The 19,108-nt window shown below is 39.8% G+C and overlaps 1 protein-coding gene across 3 annotated transcripts; it reads left to right on the plus strand.

Moving 5' to 3' along the window:
• The first annotated feature begins 7,038 nt into the window (after positions 1–7,038).
• Positions 7,039–18,729, plus strand: LOC110796299 (uncharacterized). Of its 3 annotated transcripts, none has more exons than XM_056842965.1 (14): positions 7,039–7,506; positions 8,902–9,089; positions 14,818–15,124; positions 15,219–15,449; positions 15,556–15,855; positions 15,980–16,402; positions 16,505–16,780; positions 16,880–17,092; positions 17,179–17,525; positions 17,612–17,815; positions 17,908–18,015; positions 18,093–18,174; positions 18,258–18,359; positions 18,465–18,729. In XM_056842965.1, exons 3-14 carry the CDS (start codon positions 14,831–14,833, stop codon positions 18,561–18,563), a joined length of 2,679 nt encoding a protein of 892 aa, XP_056698943.1. In that variant the 5' UTR covers positions 7,039–7,506; positions 8,902–9,089; positions 14,818–14,830; the 3' UTR covers positions 18,564–18,729. The 3 variants fall into 3 exon arrangements, with proteins under 3 accessions (XP_056698943.1, XP_056698941.1, XP_056698942.1); XM_056842963.1 differs by lacking the exon at positions 7,039–7,506 and adding an exon at positions 13,472–13,555 and having other exon boundaries at positions 7,998–9,089; XM_056842964.1 differs by lacking the exon at positions 7,039–7,506 and having other exon boundaries at positions 7,998–9,089.
• Positions 18,730–19,108: the final 379 nt, after the last annotated feature.

Below are 19,108 nucleotides of genomic sequence, written 5' to 3' on the forward strand. Positions count from 1 at the left end.
ACCACTCTTCCTCGATTTCGCTCCTTAATAATGATTACTTAAGGGTTTCTCTCGATCCAAAGGAGAATAAAAATGTAGTTACCATACAACTAAGGCCCCGTTTAGTTCACCTTATTTCTCCTTATCTGATTTGATCTGATGTGAACTGATCTGATTTAAATTTATTTTTTCTGATCTGATCTGAACTAATCTTAACTTATTTTTTCTGATCTGATCTGATTTATCATAAATAAGATTTAAATAATAAAAACTACAATTATTAATATTAAAGGATTTACATAAAAAAAATTTAATCAAACTTATAATATTCATATAATTACAAATTATTTATTTGAATTTAGTCATTATTTAACTATTTCATATATCAGATAGACTTGGACATGGACTGGATAGATCGGTTCTAATTTGGGACATGATCTGGACATACCGCTTTTGATATGGACATAATGGTTATGACTTGGACATTATTTGGACACACCGGTTCTGATCCATACGTATGTGTTCTGATCTAGTTAGATTCGTTCAGATCTGGACATGATCTGTAAAGATCGATTCCAATCTGGAAATGATCTGTGCAGATCGATTCCAATCTGGAAATGATCTGTGCAGATCGGTTCTAATATGGACATGAGTTGTACAGATAAATTCTGATTTGTACATGATCTGCACATACCAATCATACCAGTTATGATGTGGACATATCATTTCAGATCATGACATGATCTGTACAGATCAATTCTGATTTGGACATGAGATGTACAAATTGGTTCTGATCTGGACATGATCTGTACATACCAGTTCAGGACATAATGGTTCTGATCTAGACATGATATGTACAGGTCTGTTCTGATCTGGACATGATCTGCACATGTCGGTTCAGATCTAGACATGAAGGTTTTAATCATGACATGATCTGCACATCTCAATCATACCGATTCTGATCATACTAGTTTTGATCTGGACATATCAGTTCAGAAATGGACATGATCTGTCTAGATTGGTTATGATCTGGACATGATCTAATTATACCGGTTCTAATCTGGACATATCAAAACTCTAGACATGAGTATATAGATCGATTCTGATTGGGACATGATATGTACAGATCAATTTTGATTTGGACATGATATGATCATATCAGTTTTGATCTGGACATATTGGTTCAGATCCAGACAACAACATTTTTCTTATTAAAGCAATAATAGTAATAATAACAATGATATAAATTAAAATATATACCAATAATAATAATAATAATAGGTTTTGCTATAGCCAAAGGAGTGAGGGCCCAGATTGTATCTTGGCTTTCCACTAATTATTTGTAAAATATTTGCCTTTGTTAGCCTTTGATTCATAATAATAATAATAATAATAATAATAATAATAATAATAATAATAGAAAAAAATAATAATAATAATTATAATAACCAATGGGTCTATCTGGAGGGAACGATAGAGCGCGGAAAGAGGTTGATATTGGTCTATCTGGAGGGAATGATGGAGCTCTCCGACCAGTAGACGTGTTGCTCTACTCTTGGGATCGGGGTTGTGATGTGTGTGTTGACTTGACAGGATCTTCTCCTTTGACACAATTTGGGTTGTCTGGCTTTGCCCTGGGCTGGGTAGTGATTGATGTGGCTATTCGGAAGCGAGTCAAGTACGAAACACGTTGCAGGGCCATTGGTTATGGCTTTCTTCTGTTCTCTTTCTCTTCTTTGGGGGAGCTGGATAAGGATCCTGTTGCGTTGCTGAAGCGGATTCAGAAGTTTTCTAGGACGCAGGACATTGGGGTTCGTGCTGCTGCTCATATTTTCACTAGGATAGGTTTTGCTATAGCCAGAGGAGTGGGGCCCATATTGTATCTCGGTTTCCCACTAACTATTTGTAAAGTATTTGACTTTGTTAGCATTTGATTTATTATTATAATAATAATAATAATAATAATAATAATAATAATAATAATACTAATAATAATAATACACTACCAGACTTTGTATCTTTAATGGCAATCTAATAACGACGGGTCAAAAATCTCGTCGCAAAAGCCTTTTGCGACGGGGTTAACAACCAAACAAAGACGGGAACAACCGTCGTAAATGTCTTTTACGATGATTAACGACATGATTTTTCATTAATGACAACCCCCTTTTATGACGGGTTCGCGATAGAAAATTCCGTCATTAATCAACGATTATTAGCCTTTAGCGACTTGATTTCCCATCGTTAATGGTACAATTTTTTGTAGTGATAATAATAATAATAATAATAATAATAATAATAATAATAATAATAATAATAATAATAATAATAGCTTTCGGGATTTGTGTCATTTCGATCCTCTCGATCTCTGCCGTGTGGTACCAGCCCCCCCGTTTATGAAAAAGTTGGCTACAGTGTACTTTGCTATGGTAGAGAAGAAGATGATGGGACAACACAACCCGAGTTCCAGAGAAAAGGCTATACTCATTAGCAACCGAGCGGCACACTCCTTAGACTTCTTGAGTGCCCTCCCAATTGAGGGGTTAGGGCAGACGATGCACCCAAGACAATTCAGGTGTGTTTTGTGTTATCGCCTTGCGATTCCTATGTTCCCTCCTGGCTTTACTTGTCCTTGCTGCGCTTCGAAAGTCATAGATCGTTTCGGGGATCACGCAGTGCATTGTGGTAATGATGTTGGCCTGAAATTCCGCCATAACTTGGTTCGAGATGTGTTAGGGGATATCTGTTCGCAGGCTGGGGTTGTTGTGCAGAAGGAGGTGCCTTTGGGATTTCTGTCTGAGGAAGGGAGAGATCTCTGTCCTGCAGACCTTCTTGTCTACTCTTGGGACAAAGGGAAAAATGTATGCTTAGATGTCATAGGTATCTCTCCATTCACCGGGCCAGGAGTTGATACTTTTGCTCCTGAGGTTGCTGTCGCTAATGTTGTTTCCAGGAAGAAGAAGAAGTATGAAGCGAAGTGCATAGACAACGGATATGGTTTTATCGCTTTTGCTTTCTCCACCTTTGGAGAACTAGGGTGTGATGCCCTCGAGTTCATGGCTAGGGTCTCACAGGTTGCTCAGAGTAACACGGCTGTTGCTAACATTCGTTCTTTTCTTTTTCATCGTCTGTGTTTTGCTTTGAATAAGGGTGTTGGAGCCCAATTAGTGGCTAGGCTCCCATCCAACTTTGTGTAATCGCTTTTTTAAAATAATAATAATAATAATAATAATAATAATAATAATAATAATAATAATAATAATAATAATAATAATAATAATAATAATAATAATAAATAATAATAATAATAATAATGATAATGATTGGTCTTGTTGGAGGCGTCTTGTTTCTAAGGTTGGGGCTGCTATGATTGGTCCGCGTTTAGGGAACTACTTTGGGGGGCTTCAGTTTGGAGTTGGGGTTCCAGCAGGTGGTGAGGCTATTCTCCATGCTGTCAATCGTTTGGTTGAGGCTCGTGGGGCCGATGTTGGCCTCTCTATGTTATTGGTGGATTTTCAGAATGCATTCAATTTGGTTGATCGTTCGGCTTTGTTGCGTGAGGTTCGGCTACATTGTCCTGCTCTTTCGCGTTGGGTTGAATTCTGCTACTCTTCTCCAGCACGGTTGTATTATGGGGAGCATACCTTGTGGTCTTGTCAAGGTGTGCAGCAAGGGGATCCTCTCGGCCCTTTGCTATTTTCTTTGGTTCTACATCCATTGGTGAGTCGAATCAGGGACTCTTTTGATCTATCTCTGCAGGCGTGGTACTTGGATGATGGCACTATCGTTGGTGACACTTTGGTGGTTGGAAAGGTCTTGGAGTTGATTTTGGAGGAGGGTCCTCATTTAGGTCTCCATGTTAATGTTGAGAAGACAGAGGTTTTCTGGCCTTCGGAGGACCCACGCAGTCGTCTAGAGGGTGTCTTTCCTACTGATATTGCTCGTCCCGCGCTTGGTGTTAAGTTGCTTGGTGGTCCAGTCAGTACGGATTCCTCTTTTTGTAAGGAGTTGGTTTCGCGACGGGTGTCGAAGACTGTTGTGTTGATGGATGTTGTAGCTAAGCTTAATGATCCCCAGTGTGAGTTGTTGCTTCTTCGTGCGTGCACTGGAGTTTCTAAACTCTATTTTGCTATGCGCACTTGTCCACCTCATCTTTTTGAAGCGGCCCAAGTTTCTTTTGATGTGGCTCTTCGGGCTTCTTTAGAGCGTATCGTGACTGCTTCGGGACCTGGGTTCGGTGGCTGGCAATGGCGTCTTGCTACCTTGCCTTATTCGTATGGAGGATTGGGTGTTTATTCAGCTGGTGATGTTCGGCATTATGCTTTTCTTGCATCCCGTTTGCAGTCTTCTGGTTTGCAGGATTCGCTTCTTCGGCTTTCAGGTGTTGATGGTCCGGGGTCGGCCTTTGATGATGCTCTTGGTCTTTTCAATAGGACCGTGGAGAGCGACCTTATGAGTAGCCCTAGTGAAATCGCTGCCCCCACTCTCATGAAGAAATTGGCAGACATATATTTCACGAAGGTTACTGCTGATGCGGTATCCGCCTACTCCTTATCTTCGCGTCATGTTGCCCTTTGGAAATCCCAGCAGGGGGATCACTCCTCAGCTTGGTTGCGGGCAGTCCCCATCTCGGGTTTAGGCCAGACTATGAACGGTAAGACTTATCGTTCGGTACTTTGCTATCGGTTGGGTATTCCGTTGTTCTCTGATTCGACGCCGTGTTCTGCTTGCTCTCGGGTTTTCGATGGGGATATTTATGGGGATCATGCCGTGTCTTGTGCTGGGATCGTGGGTATCAAACATCGACATAATGTTGTTCGTGATACCCTTTTGGATATTTGCTACCGGTCGGGGATTTCTGCTCGAAAGGAGGTTGATGTTGGGCTGACTAGTGAGAGTGATGGAGCTCTTCGTCCTGCAGATATATTGCTTTATTCTTGGGATGGCGGTGTAGATGTGTGTGTTGACTTGACTGGGTCTTCACCTATGACGCAATCTGGGTTGTCAGACTTCGTTCCGGGTCGGGTTGTGGCGGTTGCTGCGCAGCGGAAGCAGGTTAAGTATGCGGCACGTTGTAGGGCTTTGGGTTACGGTTTCTTTCCTTTTTCCTTCTCTTCTTTTGGGGAGTTAGAGAAAGGGGCTGTTTCGTTGCTGAAGCGGGTCCAGACGTACTCCAGGGCTCAAGACATAGGGGCGCGGGCAGCTGCCCACATTTTCAGCAGGATCGGGTTCGCCATAGCTAGAGGAGTGGGGGCCCAGATTGTATCTCGGCTCCCCACCAACTTCTTGTAGTTTACTTGATCTTTGTAGCTTGTTAAGCTTGTAACGTTTTGGTGGTTTCCCATAATAATAATAATAATAATAATAATAATAATAATAATAATAATAATAATAATAACCATCATCTAATCCGATCAAATCAACTTAATTTTTCTTATCTGATCTGGTTTGAACTGATCTGATTAAATCAGAAATAAGATGAACTAAGCAAGGCCTAATTAAAAAAAAAAAAAAAAACTTGATTGATTGTAGTCACATTTCACCATATATAGGCAAATTGGTATCTAGTGAATCGATGGTGTGCCTTTTGGTGTTATTATATGCGGCTTGGAGAAATTACGACACGCTCCAAAACTATTTTCAATCAGTCACATGAGACATTTATCTGCAGTTCCAGCATCGTGTATAAATCTAGAATTTCAATCCCTATAAAATATATGATGTGAAATGTAGAACTTAGGCTAAATTCCCAAATAATATAAGCTACGATCCATTATCCATTCCGTAAATTAGCGCCTAATATCTTAATTGAAACTCAAGCAAAAGTTAATTAACTACGAGAGGTAATAGGGTTATTGTCTTGTACTCTTATGGACTATTACTGAAGTTGAGCTACCACTTTGTTGTTTACCAATTTGTCAATTAGGTAGTGAGCACGTACAAAATTGATCTTGATGCGATTGGCGAGGTAAAGAACATGTTTGTCTTACACATAGATTGTCTACTACGGACTCTATAAAACAACAAAGAAATACGAAGTATACATACAGACTACATATGTTAGTTATTCTCAAGGTGTAACCGGAAATTCCTTCCAGGTCTACTGTATGTAGTATACGAGTAGTAAAGTGACAAGTGTTTTAGACGAATTCTACTTAGAGTCGAACTCGTCAAGGGGAGGTGCTAACAATCGGAACAAACAAGATAATATCAAGATTACGAGAGCAAGATTGAGAGAATGGGGGTATATTATTTAGCAATATGATAGTACATGATTAACAAATATTACGGCAACTAATTTATACACCATACTCCACTTTGTAACGTAAATAATGATTAATTAATAACAAAATGACCCGTCTCCATGATTTAAGCCAAGTCATTCAGTGTTTAACCGTCGTCCTTCTTCTAGCCGTTGCCTTGATGGACGACCTTAATGATGCCCTTGCCTCGCTGGCTGCCACATATGCTTAGAGTCGGTCAACTATGTCCCGTCATGAGGAGGGTATTTCCCCACTAATAATTGTCTCCAAACCCATTTTTGAATTCTTCCGGAAAGTTCAAAGGGAAAATGGGTTTAATTTTCTAAAAGGGGAGGAAATAAACCTCATAACTTCTGATTGATCGATGAGAAGGTAATGATGGTCTCGGAAAAACCAACCGCCTCCCACCTTTAATCAATTCAGGGGAAGTTCCAAACTCTTCACTCCTTCACGCTTCCATCTTCTCTCTCTTCCTTTCATCTGCAAAATCGGAGCTTTCTCTCTCCCAAAGACAGGTAACTTCTCTTCTCTTTCTGATCTCTTCCTTACCTCTTCAATTCTTCCACTATCATGTCAAGAAGGACGGGGACCAAATTAACTCGTGCCAAAAGCAAAAACGTGGAGATTGATTGCGACTTGGAGGACGGATCGTCGCTAAAACCGAGCAACGTTCTGGACTCCAAAACACTCCCGCCCAGAAAATTGGGGCAAAAAGGACGCGGCGGAATTGGGGGCTGAGTGCGAGTTCCCGACGGCCACTAGTGGAAAAAACCCCTGTTGTAGCCCCCTTGTTGAGGGGGGCATACATAAGCGCGCCTCAATAGCTACTTAGTCAACGCGGGTCAAATATTTTACTATTCTGTTGAGGCGGGCTTTTTTAGTGTTCGCTTCTACAGAAGCTGTTGAAGGGGGCTTTACTTGCCCGCCTCAATAGATAGAAGCTGTTGAAGGGGGCTTTTAATTGCCCGCCTCAATAGGGTCTATCTGTTGAAGGGGGCTTTTAATTGCCCGCCTCAATAGGCTACATTAAATTTTAAAAAAATAAAACCACCGCCAAACGTACAGATCGATAAGCTTCTCTTCTCTTCACTTCTCTTCTCTTCACATCTCTTCTCTTCACCGCGCGACTCCACCACCACCATAACCACCACCACCACCTTCCTCACCGCGCGGCTCCACCACCACCATCTGAAGGAGAGTTTCCCCACCGTCGTCTTCCCTATCTCGGTTGACTCTGTTTCACACAGTGCCGCAATATATCAAGGTTAGGTTATAATTGATTCTTGTTTTGCTTGGTCTTAAAATTCAGTTTCTCTTCAATTAGTTGAGCATAATGAGTTGATTATGCAGAGAATTTAGGCTAATGTTTCAATATTGGATGAATTTACAAATTAGGGTTTGATATTTGTGGTTTTTCTAGTTCAGTTACAAAATAGATGTTAGGTTAAATTTTTCTAGTTCAGTTACAAAATAGAAGTTAGTGATATGGGTTTTGTGTCTAAATGATGAAGGTCTCTTTTATGGTGATGGTTTATGTAAGCTATGTGAGTAGCTCGATCCAAAGTATGCAGATGAAATGAAGTGTTTGAACTTTTAAGTGGAGCGAATCGATATGAATCTGTTGAAAATATGTCTGCATAAAATATACTCATGTGTTCATTGTAATATTGATAGTTTATTAATGATGTAAACTAATCGTTGATATTGGATTGTAGCTTTATAGGCTCTAAAATTACCATAGCTTGATGTATTCACTATAGTATATTGTGATGTTTTTTGTACACGCTTATCTACAATATTCTGATGTATGACAGTGGAGACTGTTGTTGCTGCTGCTTTGATTTTCAAGTTCTTTTAGTTCCATTTTTATTATGCTACAATATTGCTCTTGCTATTGTTGAGTTCCTATTCTGGGGTTTTGTGAGATCGGAAACTGTCCATAGACAACTGCCTGTGGGGCTTTGACAGGTTCAACAAGGACTAAAATAGGTGCAACAATAAACTTTGTCACCTTCTACTTGGTTGCATTGCCTGTACTAGTTGTTATGGCATTTTCGGTCAAGGTTGGATTTATCGGTCTGTGGTTTGGGCTCGCAGCAGCTCAACCAGCTGGTGTACCTGATGCAACCAGCTGGTGTACCTGATATAGCCTGCTACAGTATCTGATAATAACGCAGATTGTAAACACTTCTTTATTGCAAGTATTATGTTAACGGTGTGAAAAAAACTAGTCTGCCCCCCTAGAGATTTTTTTAGTCTTTTTTTGTTTCTTGGTTAAAAATTTAATCAAGCCAGGTCGTCGAGCACCTGTCAAAATTTGAAAATGTATGCACAGTCCGCAGCAAACCTCCGTGCCTCTTCCTTTGCCGAGGACCAGTCTCATATTAACTAGTTCTACTTACAAGGCTTTTGACTATGGCTGAGTATGAGTAGTGCCAGGTGCTTGTAGCTTAACTCTTGCATAGTTGCATGCATAGGGGCTCATTCAGTTATCCATCCTGTTGCATGGAAACAAACTGTGGTTTGATATTTAACTTAAGAAAGGACTTTAATAACCAAATTAGGAGATTCTATAGCTATGTTATTTTATGTGGAGCTTTTTCCTTTCTGTTACTTTTCAACTAAATCTAATAGCATTTGCTTACTTCTAATTTTCAAGGGAGATGAAGCATCATTGCAAAAAGCGCTGCATTTGGTGTACAACCTCAATCAGGACTGTGTAGATGTTCTGTTTTATGCTTCTTGGTGCCAGTTCTCGAGGAACTTCAGACCAAGCTATTCAACCCTGTCTTCCTTATATCCATCTATTCCTCATTTTGCAATAGAAGAATCAGCCATCAGACCAAGGTTTGGACTTAAAACCAAATCTTAGTTTTTTTTAACTCACCAGTTCTACGCACTGATCTGCACAGCTCAGATCAGAACTGTGCAGATCAATGCACAGAACTGATCAGAACTGACCAGTTCTGTGCACTGATCTGCACAGTTCTGATCTGAGCTGTGTAGATCAATGCACAGAACTGATCAGAACTGACCAGTTTTGTGCACTGATCTGCACAGTTCTGATCTGAGCTGTGCAGATCAGTGCACAGAACTGATCAGAACTGACCAGTTCTGTGCACTGATCTGCACAGTTCTGATCTGAGCTGTGCAGATCAGTGCACAGAACTGATCAGAACTGACCAGTTCTGTGCACTGATCTGCACAGTTCTGATCTGAGCTGTGCAGATCAGTGCACATAACTGCACAGTTCTGATCAGTTTTGTCCACTGATCTGCACAGTTCTGATCTGGGCAGTGCAGATCAGTGCACAGAACAGAACTGATCAGTGCACTGAGAAGCTAAAACAGTACTTCATGCATGTAAATTACACCTTCAAACATGTAAATTACACCATACTGTAAGCAAAGTATCAAATTGTAAACAAAGTCATCTTCAAAACGGTTTTTATGTACTTATCCATCATCAACCACCAGAAAGCAAACATCAGAAACTAAGCTAGTATAGTTCGTGTGTCAAAATTAAGATTGCATCATTAGAGAACAAAGATCTTATGCCAAGCTAGTATAGTTCTTGTGTCAAAATTAAGAATTTGTGGCTTGATTTATCTAATTCTGTGTAAAACCTTGTGTTATTAGAAATGAGTCGTCGTTGGATGTACGGTGAACATACTACGGTGGAATACTTGAGTGGGGTTGAGGAGTTCCTTAGATGTGCTTTAGCACACCAACGGAATACGAAAGCCGCAAAGATCTATTGTCCTTGCCGTGATTGTAACAATGTAAGGCGGTTAGCTGATATTGATGAAATTGAGGATCATTTATTTCGTCGTGGGTTTAAGCAAGATTACCATGTCTGGTTTTGGCATGGTGAGAAAATACTTGATCGTCCAAGTTCTAGTGTGAATGAATTTGATGTTCTGGCAGAGAGTGATGAGAGTGATGAGAGTGATTCTGATATTTCTGAGAATAATGAGATGGATGATGATGAGCAAGAAGATAATGAAATAAATGAAATGATGGATGCGGTGAAAGATCACTTGAATGAACGACCTCACATACTCGAGCAGGTATTAAAGGCTGCTGAGACGCCTTTGTACCCTGGGTGTACAAAATTCAAATTGTTAGAATGTGTGGCATCACTTTCCAACTTGAAAGCGGAGAGTGGTTGGACCGAAGAAAGTTTCACGAAATTATTGAAACGACTAGGTCTTTGGTTTCCCGATGGCAATGACATTCCCACCTCTGCCTATTATGCCAACAAATTGACGAATCCCTTAGGCTTAGAGGCCGTCAAGATAGATGCTTGCCCAAATGATTGTATTCTTTACAGAAAAGAGTATGAAAATTTGGATAAGTGTCCAACGTGTTCTATGTCGCGTTACAAGCGTAAAGGGGCCAATTCAGCTAAGAGGGGACCGCCCGCCAAGGTATTGTGGTATCTTCCGATCATACCTAGGTTTGAGCGCTTGTTCTCCGTAAAGAAGAATGCTAAGTATCTGAGGTGGCATGCGGAAGGGAGGAAGAAAGATGAATTCCTTAGACATCCGGCTGATTCTCCTCAATGGAGAACTATTGATAAGAAGTATCCTGAATTTGGCAAGGAGGTTAGAAATCTGAGACTTGCTCTATGTACAGATGGGATGAATCCATACGGCTCTCTGAGTAGTCAGCATAGCACTTGGCCGGTTCTTCTTGCAATTTACAATCTTCCTCCATGGTTGTGTATGAAACGCAAGTATATCATGTTGTCACTCCTCATCTCAGGGCCTAAGCAGCCAGGACATGATATAGATGTGTATCTCGCTCCACTCATAGATGATTTGAAATTGTTGTGGAATGAAGGTGTTCCAATGTTCGATGCTCACACCAACTCAAACTTTACATTGCGGGCAATGGTTTTCTGTACCATAAATGATTTTCCGGCCTATGGAAACTTGTCTGGGTACAAAACCAAAGGAGAACAAGCATGCCCTATATGTGAAGAGGACATGAAGCCCACACGGTTGGATCATTTCAAGAAAAATATCTACCCAGATTTCAGGAAGCACCTTAGTCGATATCATCCTTATCGTAAGAAGAAGAAGGAATTCAATGGGTTCACCGAGGAAGGAGTAGCTCGTACACCTTTGACAGGATCACAAGTTTATGAACGTATCAAAAATGTTGAAACCAAATACGGTAAGTGCTTCAAGTCCAAGTCTAAAAAGGGTGTTTTATGGAAGAAAGTGTCTCCATTATGGGATCTTCCCTACTGGAAAGATTTGTCGGTTAGGCATTGTCTCGATGTAATGCACATTGAGAAAAATGTGTGCGATGCTATCATCGGGACTTTGCTAAACATACCAGGAAAGACCAAGGACAATGAGAATGTGCGGAAAGATATGAAAAAGAAGAATATTCGACCAGATTTGTGGCCTGTTAAAAAAAAGGATGGTACAAAGACCTTTCTGCCTCCAGCGTGTTACACAATGTCGAGAAAGGAGAAGAAGAAGTTTTGTGAGTGCTTACATGGCATTAAGGTTCCCTCGGGATATTCGTCGAATGTTAAGCGCCTAGTGTCTCTCTCGGACCTTAGGTTGATTGGTATGAAGTCTCATGATTGTCATGCACTGATTAATGTATTTTTGCCAATTGCACTTCGTGGGATATTGCCGAAACACGTGAGACATGTTATAACAAAACTTTGTTTGTTTTTCAATTCCATATGTGCTAAGGTGATTGATCCGGAGACTTTGGATGCTTTGCACAATGATGTTGTTGAAACTCTATGTCGATTTGAAATGTATTTTCCGCCTTCTTTCTTTGATATAATGGTGCATTTGATTGTCCATTTAGTTCGCGAAGTCAAGTTATGTGGTCCGGTGTTCTTAAGATGGATGTATCCTTTTGAGAGATTTTTTAAGACTTTAAAGGACAAAGCAAGGAATCCGGCTAATCCAGAGGGTAGTATCATTCGGGGAGTCCTTAAAGAAGAGATTTCTGGATATCTAGCTGAGTTTTTGTCAAGCCTTGAACCAATAGGACTTCCAAAATCTCGACATGTTGGTAGGCTCGCAGGGGAGGGAGTAATTGGTAAAAATGTGATATCTCCTCCATCGGAGAGGAAGAAGAAGGCACATCTTTGTGTGTTGCAGCATCTTACAGAGGTTCATCCTTATTTAGAAAAGCATCTGCTTGAATTGCAACATTGTAATCCTAAGTTGAAGGAAAGAGCGTTGATGCGGGAACATAATCGCACATTTATTGAATGGTTTAAGAAGGAAGTTGGAAAGAAACAAGACCATGATGTTTCTGATACGATCAAGTGGTTATCTCGAGGTCCTCGACTATGTGTTCGATCTTTTGAAGGATATGATATCAATGGGTTCACATTCTACACTAGAAGGCAAGATGAAAAGAGTGTAGTGCAAAATAGTGGAGTAAAGGTTGTTGCATCATCTAGGGTCTATGCAAGCGCTAAGGATAAAAGGCCGGTTGATTCAACACAATCATATTATGGTGTTATCGAAGAAATATGGGAGCTTGATTATACCTATTTTGTGATCCCTGTTTTTCGGTGTCAGTGGGCTAACAACCAAAATGGTGTGAAGCGAGATGAAATTTTCCCGGGTTTAACCTTGGTGAATTTTGATCGACTAAGTGACAGTGACGAGCCATTCATTCTAGCATCACTAGCTAAGCAAGTTTTTTATGTGGTTGACAATATTGATCCTAGATGGCGTGTTGTTGCCCAAGGAAAAAGACATATTTTGGGTATTGATGATGTTGTAGATGAAGATGAGTATGATGAGTATGATGACACACCTCCGTTACCAATGGTTGTTCAACCATTGCCAGAAGAGGAGGATGCAAATAATACTAATCATATGCGTACAGATCATACGGAAGGAATATGGGTTACGAATCGTAATTGAAACATACATGTGTAAGTTCGGGCTTCACTTCTGATGCATTGTTGAAGTTTTTGACTTTGTTCTTTCTATTCATATCTGAAAGCCTGTGCGCCTTGGAATTTTTGTTATCTTGACTACTTAAATTTGAATAGTGAAGGATACTTGTGGATATTAATTCATATTTTTTTTCTAAAAATTCAACCCCAATCAATTGCCACTTGTATTGTGAAGAGGAATTGCAGTGATAGTCTCCTACTTTATCCCTCCTATTTAAGTTACTGAGAGTCTGATACTTCTAATAACTTGACTAACTTTATCTGGTTTTTTCACACAGGTGTAAACTTGGTGAATGTCGTATCCTCTTATGTGAGCCAGGTTCCAAGCACAGGTTGCAGAAATTGCAGTTGAATTTTCCTAGGTTAGTTTTCAGTACATTTTGTCTAATAATATCAATTACCTGTTCTTGTTTGCATGGCTTTGTGATTGGTAACTTAGTTTCTGATGTTTGCTTTCTGGTGGTTGATGATGGATAAGTACATAAAAACCGTTTTGAAGATGACTTTGTTTACAATTTGATACTTTGCTTACAGTATGGTGTAATTTACATGTTTGAAGGTGAAGATTTGAACTCCAGAATCATCAAATTAGACCAGGAATCAAATTTGACATATATTGCATTTTATCAATCCACGAGAACTGCAAGTAGCACAAGGAATATGCACTGATCAGAACTGTGCAGTTATGTGCACTGATCTGCACAGCTCAGATCAGAACTGTGCAGATCAGTGCACAGAACTGGTCAGTTATGATCAGTTCTGTGCACTGATCTGCACAGCTCAGATCAGAACTGTGCAGATCAGTGCACAGAACTGGTCAGTTCTGATCAGTTCTGTGCACTGATCTGCACAGCTCAGTTCAGAACTGTGCAGATCAGTGCACAGAACTGGTCAGTTCTGATCAGTTCTGTGCATTGATCTGCACAGTTCAGATCAGAACTGTGCAGATCAGTGCACAGAACTGGTCAGTTCTGATCAGTTCTATGCATTGATCTGCACAGTTCTGATCTGAGCTGTGCAGATCAGTGCGTAGAACTGGTGAGTTATGATTTTTTTTTTGGGTTGTTTTTTTAGGTGAGGTTTGATTTGGGATTGTTTTGCATGTTAGGTGTAATACCATAAGGCCATTATTTTAGGTATAGCTTTGTAAATGGCCAATTGTAGCATTTTGCCCAGAACTGTGCAGTTATGTGCACTGATCTGCACAGCTCAGATCAGAACTGTGCAGATCAGTGCACAGAACTGGTCAGTTCTGATCAGTTCTGTGCATTGATCTGCACAGCTCAGATCAGAACTGTGCAGATCAGTGCACAAAACTGGTCAGGTTCTGATCAGTTCTGTGCACTGATCTGCACAGCTCAGATCAGAACTGTGCAGATCAGTGCACAGAACTGGTCAGTTCTGATCAGTTCTGTGCATTGATCTCGTAGAACTGGTGAGTTATGATTTTTTTTGGGTTGTTTTTTTAGGTGAGGTTTGATTTGGGATTGTTTTGCATGTTAGGTGTAATACCATAAGGCCATTATTTTAGGTATAGCTTTGTAAATGGCCAATTGTAGCATTTTGCTCTCTTTTCTAAGTATTGCTCCCTTTACTAAGTATTGCTCTCTTTTCTTTGTTGCAGGACCGTAGCTACCATGGATGATCATCGTGATAATGAAATACAGGGAATTGATGGAGCTAGTCATCCTACGGGGGAATCACAAGGTACCAACACTAGTAAAAAGACCAAATTCCGTGGTCCGTCAAAAGGAGTTCAAGCCAAAAAGCCTATGCATCTTCAGTATAATCAATATGGAATCCCCGATGGAGAATGGTCAGGAGAATACGGGAAGCAAGTTGGGTCTTGTGCTGCTAGAATTAACATTAATGTGAAAGAATATTCAACGTTAGATGAACACACAAAGAAGGGGTTTTGGGAGGAGACCAAGGTAAACATTGAATAAAAACTTGATTTGTATTCTCCTAGATTATCTATTTGTGTAGCATACGTTTCTAACAATCTCTTATCCATAAAATTAACAGCTTCTGTTCCACATTATTGATGATCCGGCTAAAAGGAGAGAAAAATATTTTCATATGTGTGTGGCGAAACGCTTTGGAGCTTTCAAGTCCAGGTTAACGCGGCGTTGGATAACTAAGAAAGAAAAAATGCCGAAACATCAGACAAATGACATGCCTTGGGACATCTACCATCAAATCACAGAGGATGATTGGAAAACATTTGTGATAGAACGAAACAAGCCGGAGATGTTGGTAATAATGAATTTACTTTGCTAGATATTTTTTTATATAATTATATGATTAGTTTGTTGTTGCCATCTTTAAATGTTCGACATGTTCTTTATGTGTTTTTTGACAGGTTCGTAGAGAAAAAGCAAGTAAAAGTGCATTACAAAACAAGCACCCACATCGCACAGGCCAAAAGGGTTATGTTAGAAAGAGACCAGAGTGGATAAATGATGGGCGACTACCGCCAGAGGCAGCTTTAACCCTCTCAAGTGGCTCCTCCTCAGTGACCTCATCACTCACCACAGCGCCAGATAGATTTAAGAAGTTTAGATCAGTAGAGTGGATCTTGGCTCATCAAGTTAAAAACAAAGAGGGAAAGTGGGAAGTTGACCCGAATGATAAAGAAGCCGTAAATATTGCTAAGATGGCTGTAAGTGCATATGAAATTTTACGTTCTATATCCTTTTCTTTCCTAATTCCTAGTTCTATTGCTAAGATTGCTTCTCCTTTCCATCATGTATACCATCTAATTTTTACTTTCCTAATTCTTATAGTTGGAGTACATAGAAGAAGAGGGAAAAGGAAATATTTCATTCACCCAGGGAGAAGATGCCCTCACCAAGGCTATGGGAAAAAAGGATCACCGTGGGCGTGTCAAGGCAACAGGTGGAGTTAATGTCGGTTACAAAGTTGCTTTCGGTCCAATAGACCGAAGTAGTAGATGTGGCCATATTGAACCATCACCGGAGGCTATCGAATCAATCAGAGCTTCGGTGAGAAGGGAGTTTGAAGATCAATTAGAGAGAAAGGTGGCGGAGGCCCTCCAAAACCAACTAGCCACATTGAAAGCAACCGGTCAACTACACACCCTCTCTACCCCCGCACTTGATTCTGCTCTTGTAAGTGATGAGTTTGATGTTAACCGTGCACTCGTAACCTGTTGTCCGAGTTCATCGCAGCAACCACGCGAGCTGAAGGTATATATTCTCTATAGTGCATACACTCAAAACACCCCTAGCTAGGTTTTTAATATTGTACTTTGTAGTGATTTCTGAAATTTTGTAAATTTATTTGTGAAGGCCATAACTCCATGTCGTCTTGCCCTTGAGGATAAAGTTTTGGGTAACAAAGTGATAGTGGCAGATGGTATGGCGTACCCATTGGATGGTTCGTTGCACCAACACTTTAGATCGATGAAGCCTAGTCATTATAAGGTCCAAGTTGATTGTATTTACGACGGACATGATGATGACACTCTTCCGGTACCTACTGGAGATGGATTCAATAACTTAGGCAGGGCTCTTGCTAGTTTTGTGCAATGGCCAATTCACTTGGTGATTTTCGAAGAAGACGAGGTATAACTTTTTTATTATTAATTGTCATTCATTGCGTTATGCATCTGTTTAGAATTAGATTCAGAGCCTTGAACTCCTTTGGTTTCTACCTCTGTTTAGGAGTACTCTACTCCACGCCCAACAAAGAAGTCCAGGAGTCAGATTTTTGAAGAGGTGGTTGGTAGCTCCAAAGGGAAGAAAAACGAATTAATTGTCAAAGAGAAGACAACAGAATTAGTTGTCAAAGATAAGACAACAGAATTAATTGTCAAAGAGAAGGCAACACTTGATTTAGGGTCCAAAGAGAAGACAACACTGAAGTTAACGGCCAAGGTAAACCATATGCTTCCCACTCCCCTGTGCTTCAACACTGAAATCAAAACTGAACTTTTCATGCTAGCTTAACATTATTGTTACAGGGAAATTCATGCTCAAATAAGTTGGAGTCGAAATCGAAGTCGAAGAACTCTAAGACGGCCAAAGAGATGGTAGGTAGTTGTGATCGTAAAACTGAAGAATCAGCCGCCAAAAGTAAGAAGCAAAATTTGGCAGACGACACAATTCAAGGTCTTGGCCCATCATGCAATTATTTGAAGTTTATCATCAATACGGCGCCCGGTGATGTATATAAAAATACTTCAATCCCATTGCCCGCTTCGGTTTGGCATTATGACGAAGATCGACAAACTTATGTAAATGAGGTTGACGTTGAAGAGTTCCTTAGAGGGGCGTGCCTCAACATTTCAGTGATCCAAGTCTATATGATGTAAACTTTTCCATCGATATTTTTGTTTTTGGTTTTGTCAACTATAATAGTTTTTGAAATTTTTGCATTATACATTTACTTTGTAGGTGTTTATTCCACGAACACACCTTTGCATTTGACAACTCTCAGATTGGGTTTGTTTGTCCCGAGGCAATGTCAAGCTCTAGAATCAAGGCCAACCCTCAGGCTGCATCAATGTATTTGAAAGTAGTTTTCAATGCTGAAATTGAAAAGGAGAAGAAGGGTGATCCTAACATTACCAAGTGGTTTTTGATCCCATACCATCAAGAGTAAGTGTTAGAGATTGATCGATATTTGGTAAATAGCTATGTTATTGTTATTTTCATGCATAAGGTTGCAATAACATTTATATATAATGCAGAAATCATTGGATTTTGTACGTGTTAGACCTACGTAGAGGTTGTGCGTATATTTTCGACTCTGCGATAGGTTCCAACCGAGAAAATAGTGCATGGGGAATCTTGTGTTTGTAAGTTACTTTCAATTCTTTTTAAGTTATTTCTTTTCGTGCCGAATCAGATTCATGAAGTTTTACTCAACTTCCAGGGCATACCAAGTGTACAAGTTTAATGATGGGATTTGTCCGAATAGAGCGACTATGCAGGGGTTGAAAGGCTTCCATGTAAAGGTATATCATGCTTACTAATTAGCTTTACTTTTTTTTTTGGGTAACTACTTGGATATATAATTTATGATTTATCTCCAAATCAGTGTGCTCAACAAGTCGGCGCCCACGAGTGTGGCTATTACGTTATGAAGTTCATGCATGAAATAGTCACGTTACACCATAACACTGATGAGCGGTTAGACAATGTTCGTTCTTTTACCATATGTTAGTTGAACTACTAATACTAGTACTTTTACGTAGTAGAATTCTTAATTTACAAGTAGCATTACTTATCATGTTACTTATTTCAGGCTTACACTCCAAGAAATGCGCCTTATACCGATGAGGAAATAGATGTGGTTCGTGAGCAATGGGCTAAGTTTTTTACAACCGAGTATTTATTTACTTAGGTTGTTTAGACACAAAGATGGAAGCGTTTATATCTTCATGGATTTGGTAAAGTTCTTTAATTTTTCCATAATTACAAGTCTGCTGGATTTGCTAATTTATTGCTTTGAATACTAATCTGCTGGTCTTGCTGCTGTTGCATGTGAATTCTGATCTGGTGGTCTTTAGAATTTCACTTCCATCTGTGTGTTTCTCCTCTGTTTGCTTCTGTTTAGAGCTAAAATGACATTTCCGCTCCCAACTTTGAACTAAAAAACCTAAGGACTCATTTGATTCTTATTACATGTCTAATATGCATAGTTTTAACTTTCTAAAACTCATTCGAATCTATTTATGCACATTTAAGGCTCATTAGGTCGTTATAGGTCATGTTTAGAGCTAAAATGACATTTCCGCTCCCAACTCTGAACTAAAGAACCTAAGGACTCATTTGATTCTTATTACATGTCTAATATGCATAGTTAAAACTTTCTAAAACTCATTCGAATCTATTTATGCACATTTAAGGCTCATTAGGTCGTTATAGGTCATGTTTAGAGCTAAAATG

The sequence above is a fragment of the Spinacia oleracea genome, chromosome 4, assembly GCF_020520425.1.
Source record: "Spinacia oleracea cultivar Varoflay chromosome 4, BTI_SOV_V1, whole genome shotgun sequence".
Classification (NCBI taxonomy): Eukaryota; Viridiplantae; Streptophyta; class Magnoliopsida; order Caryophyllales; family Amaranthaceae; genus Spinacia; species Spinacia oleracea.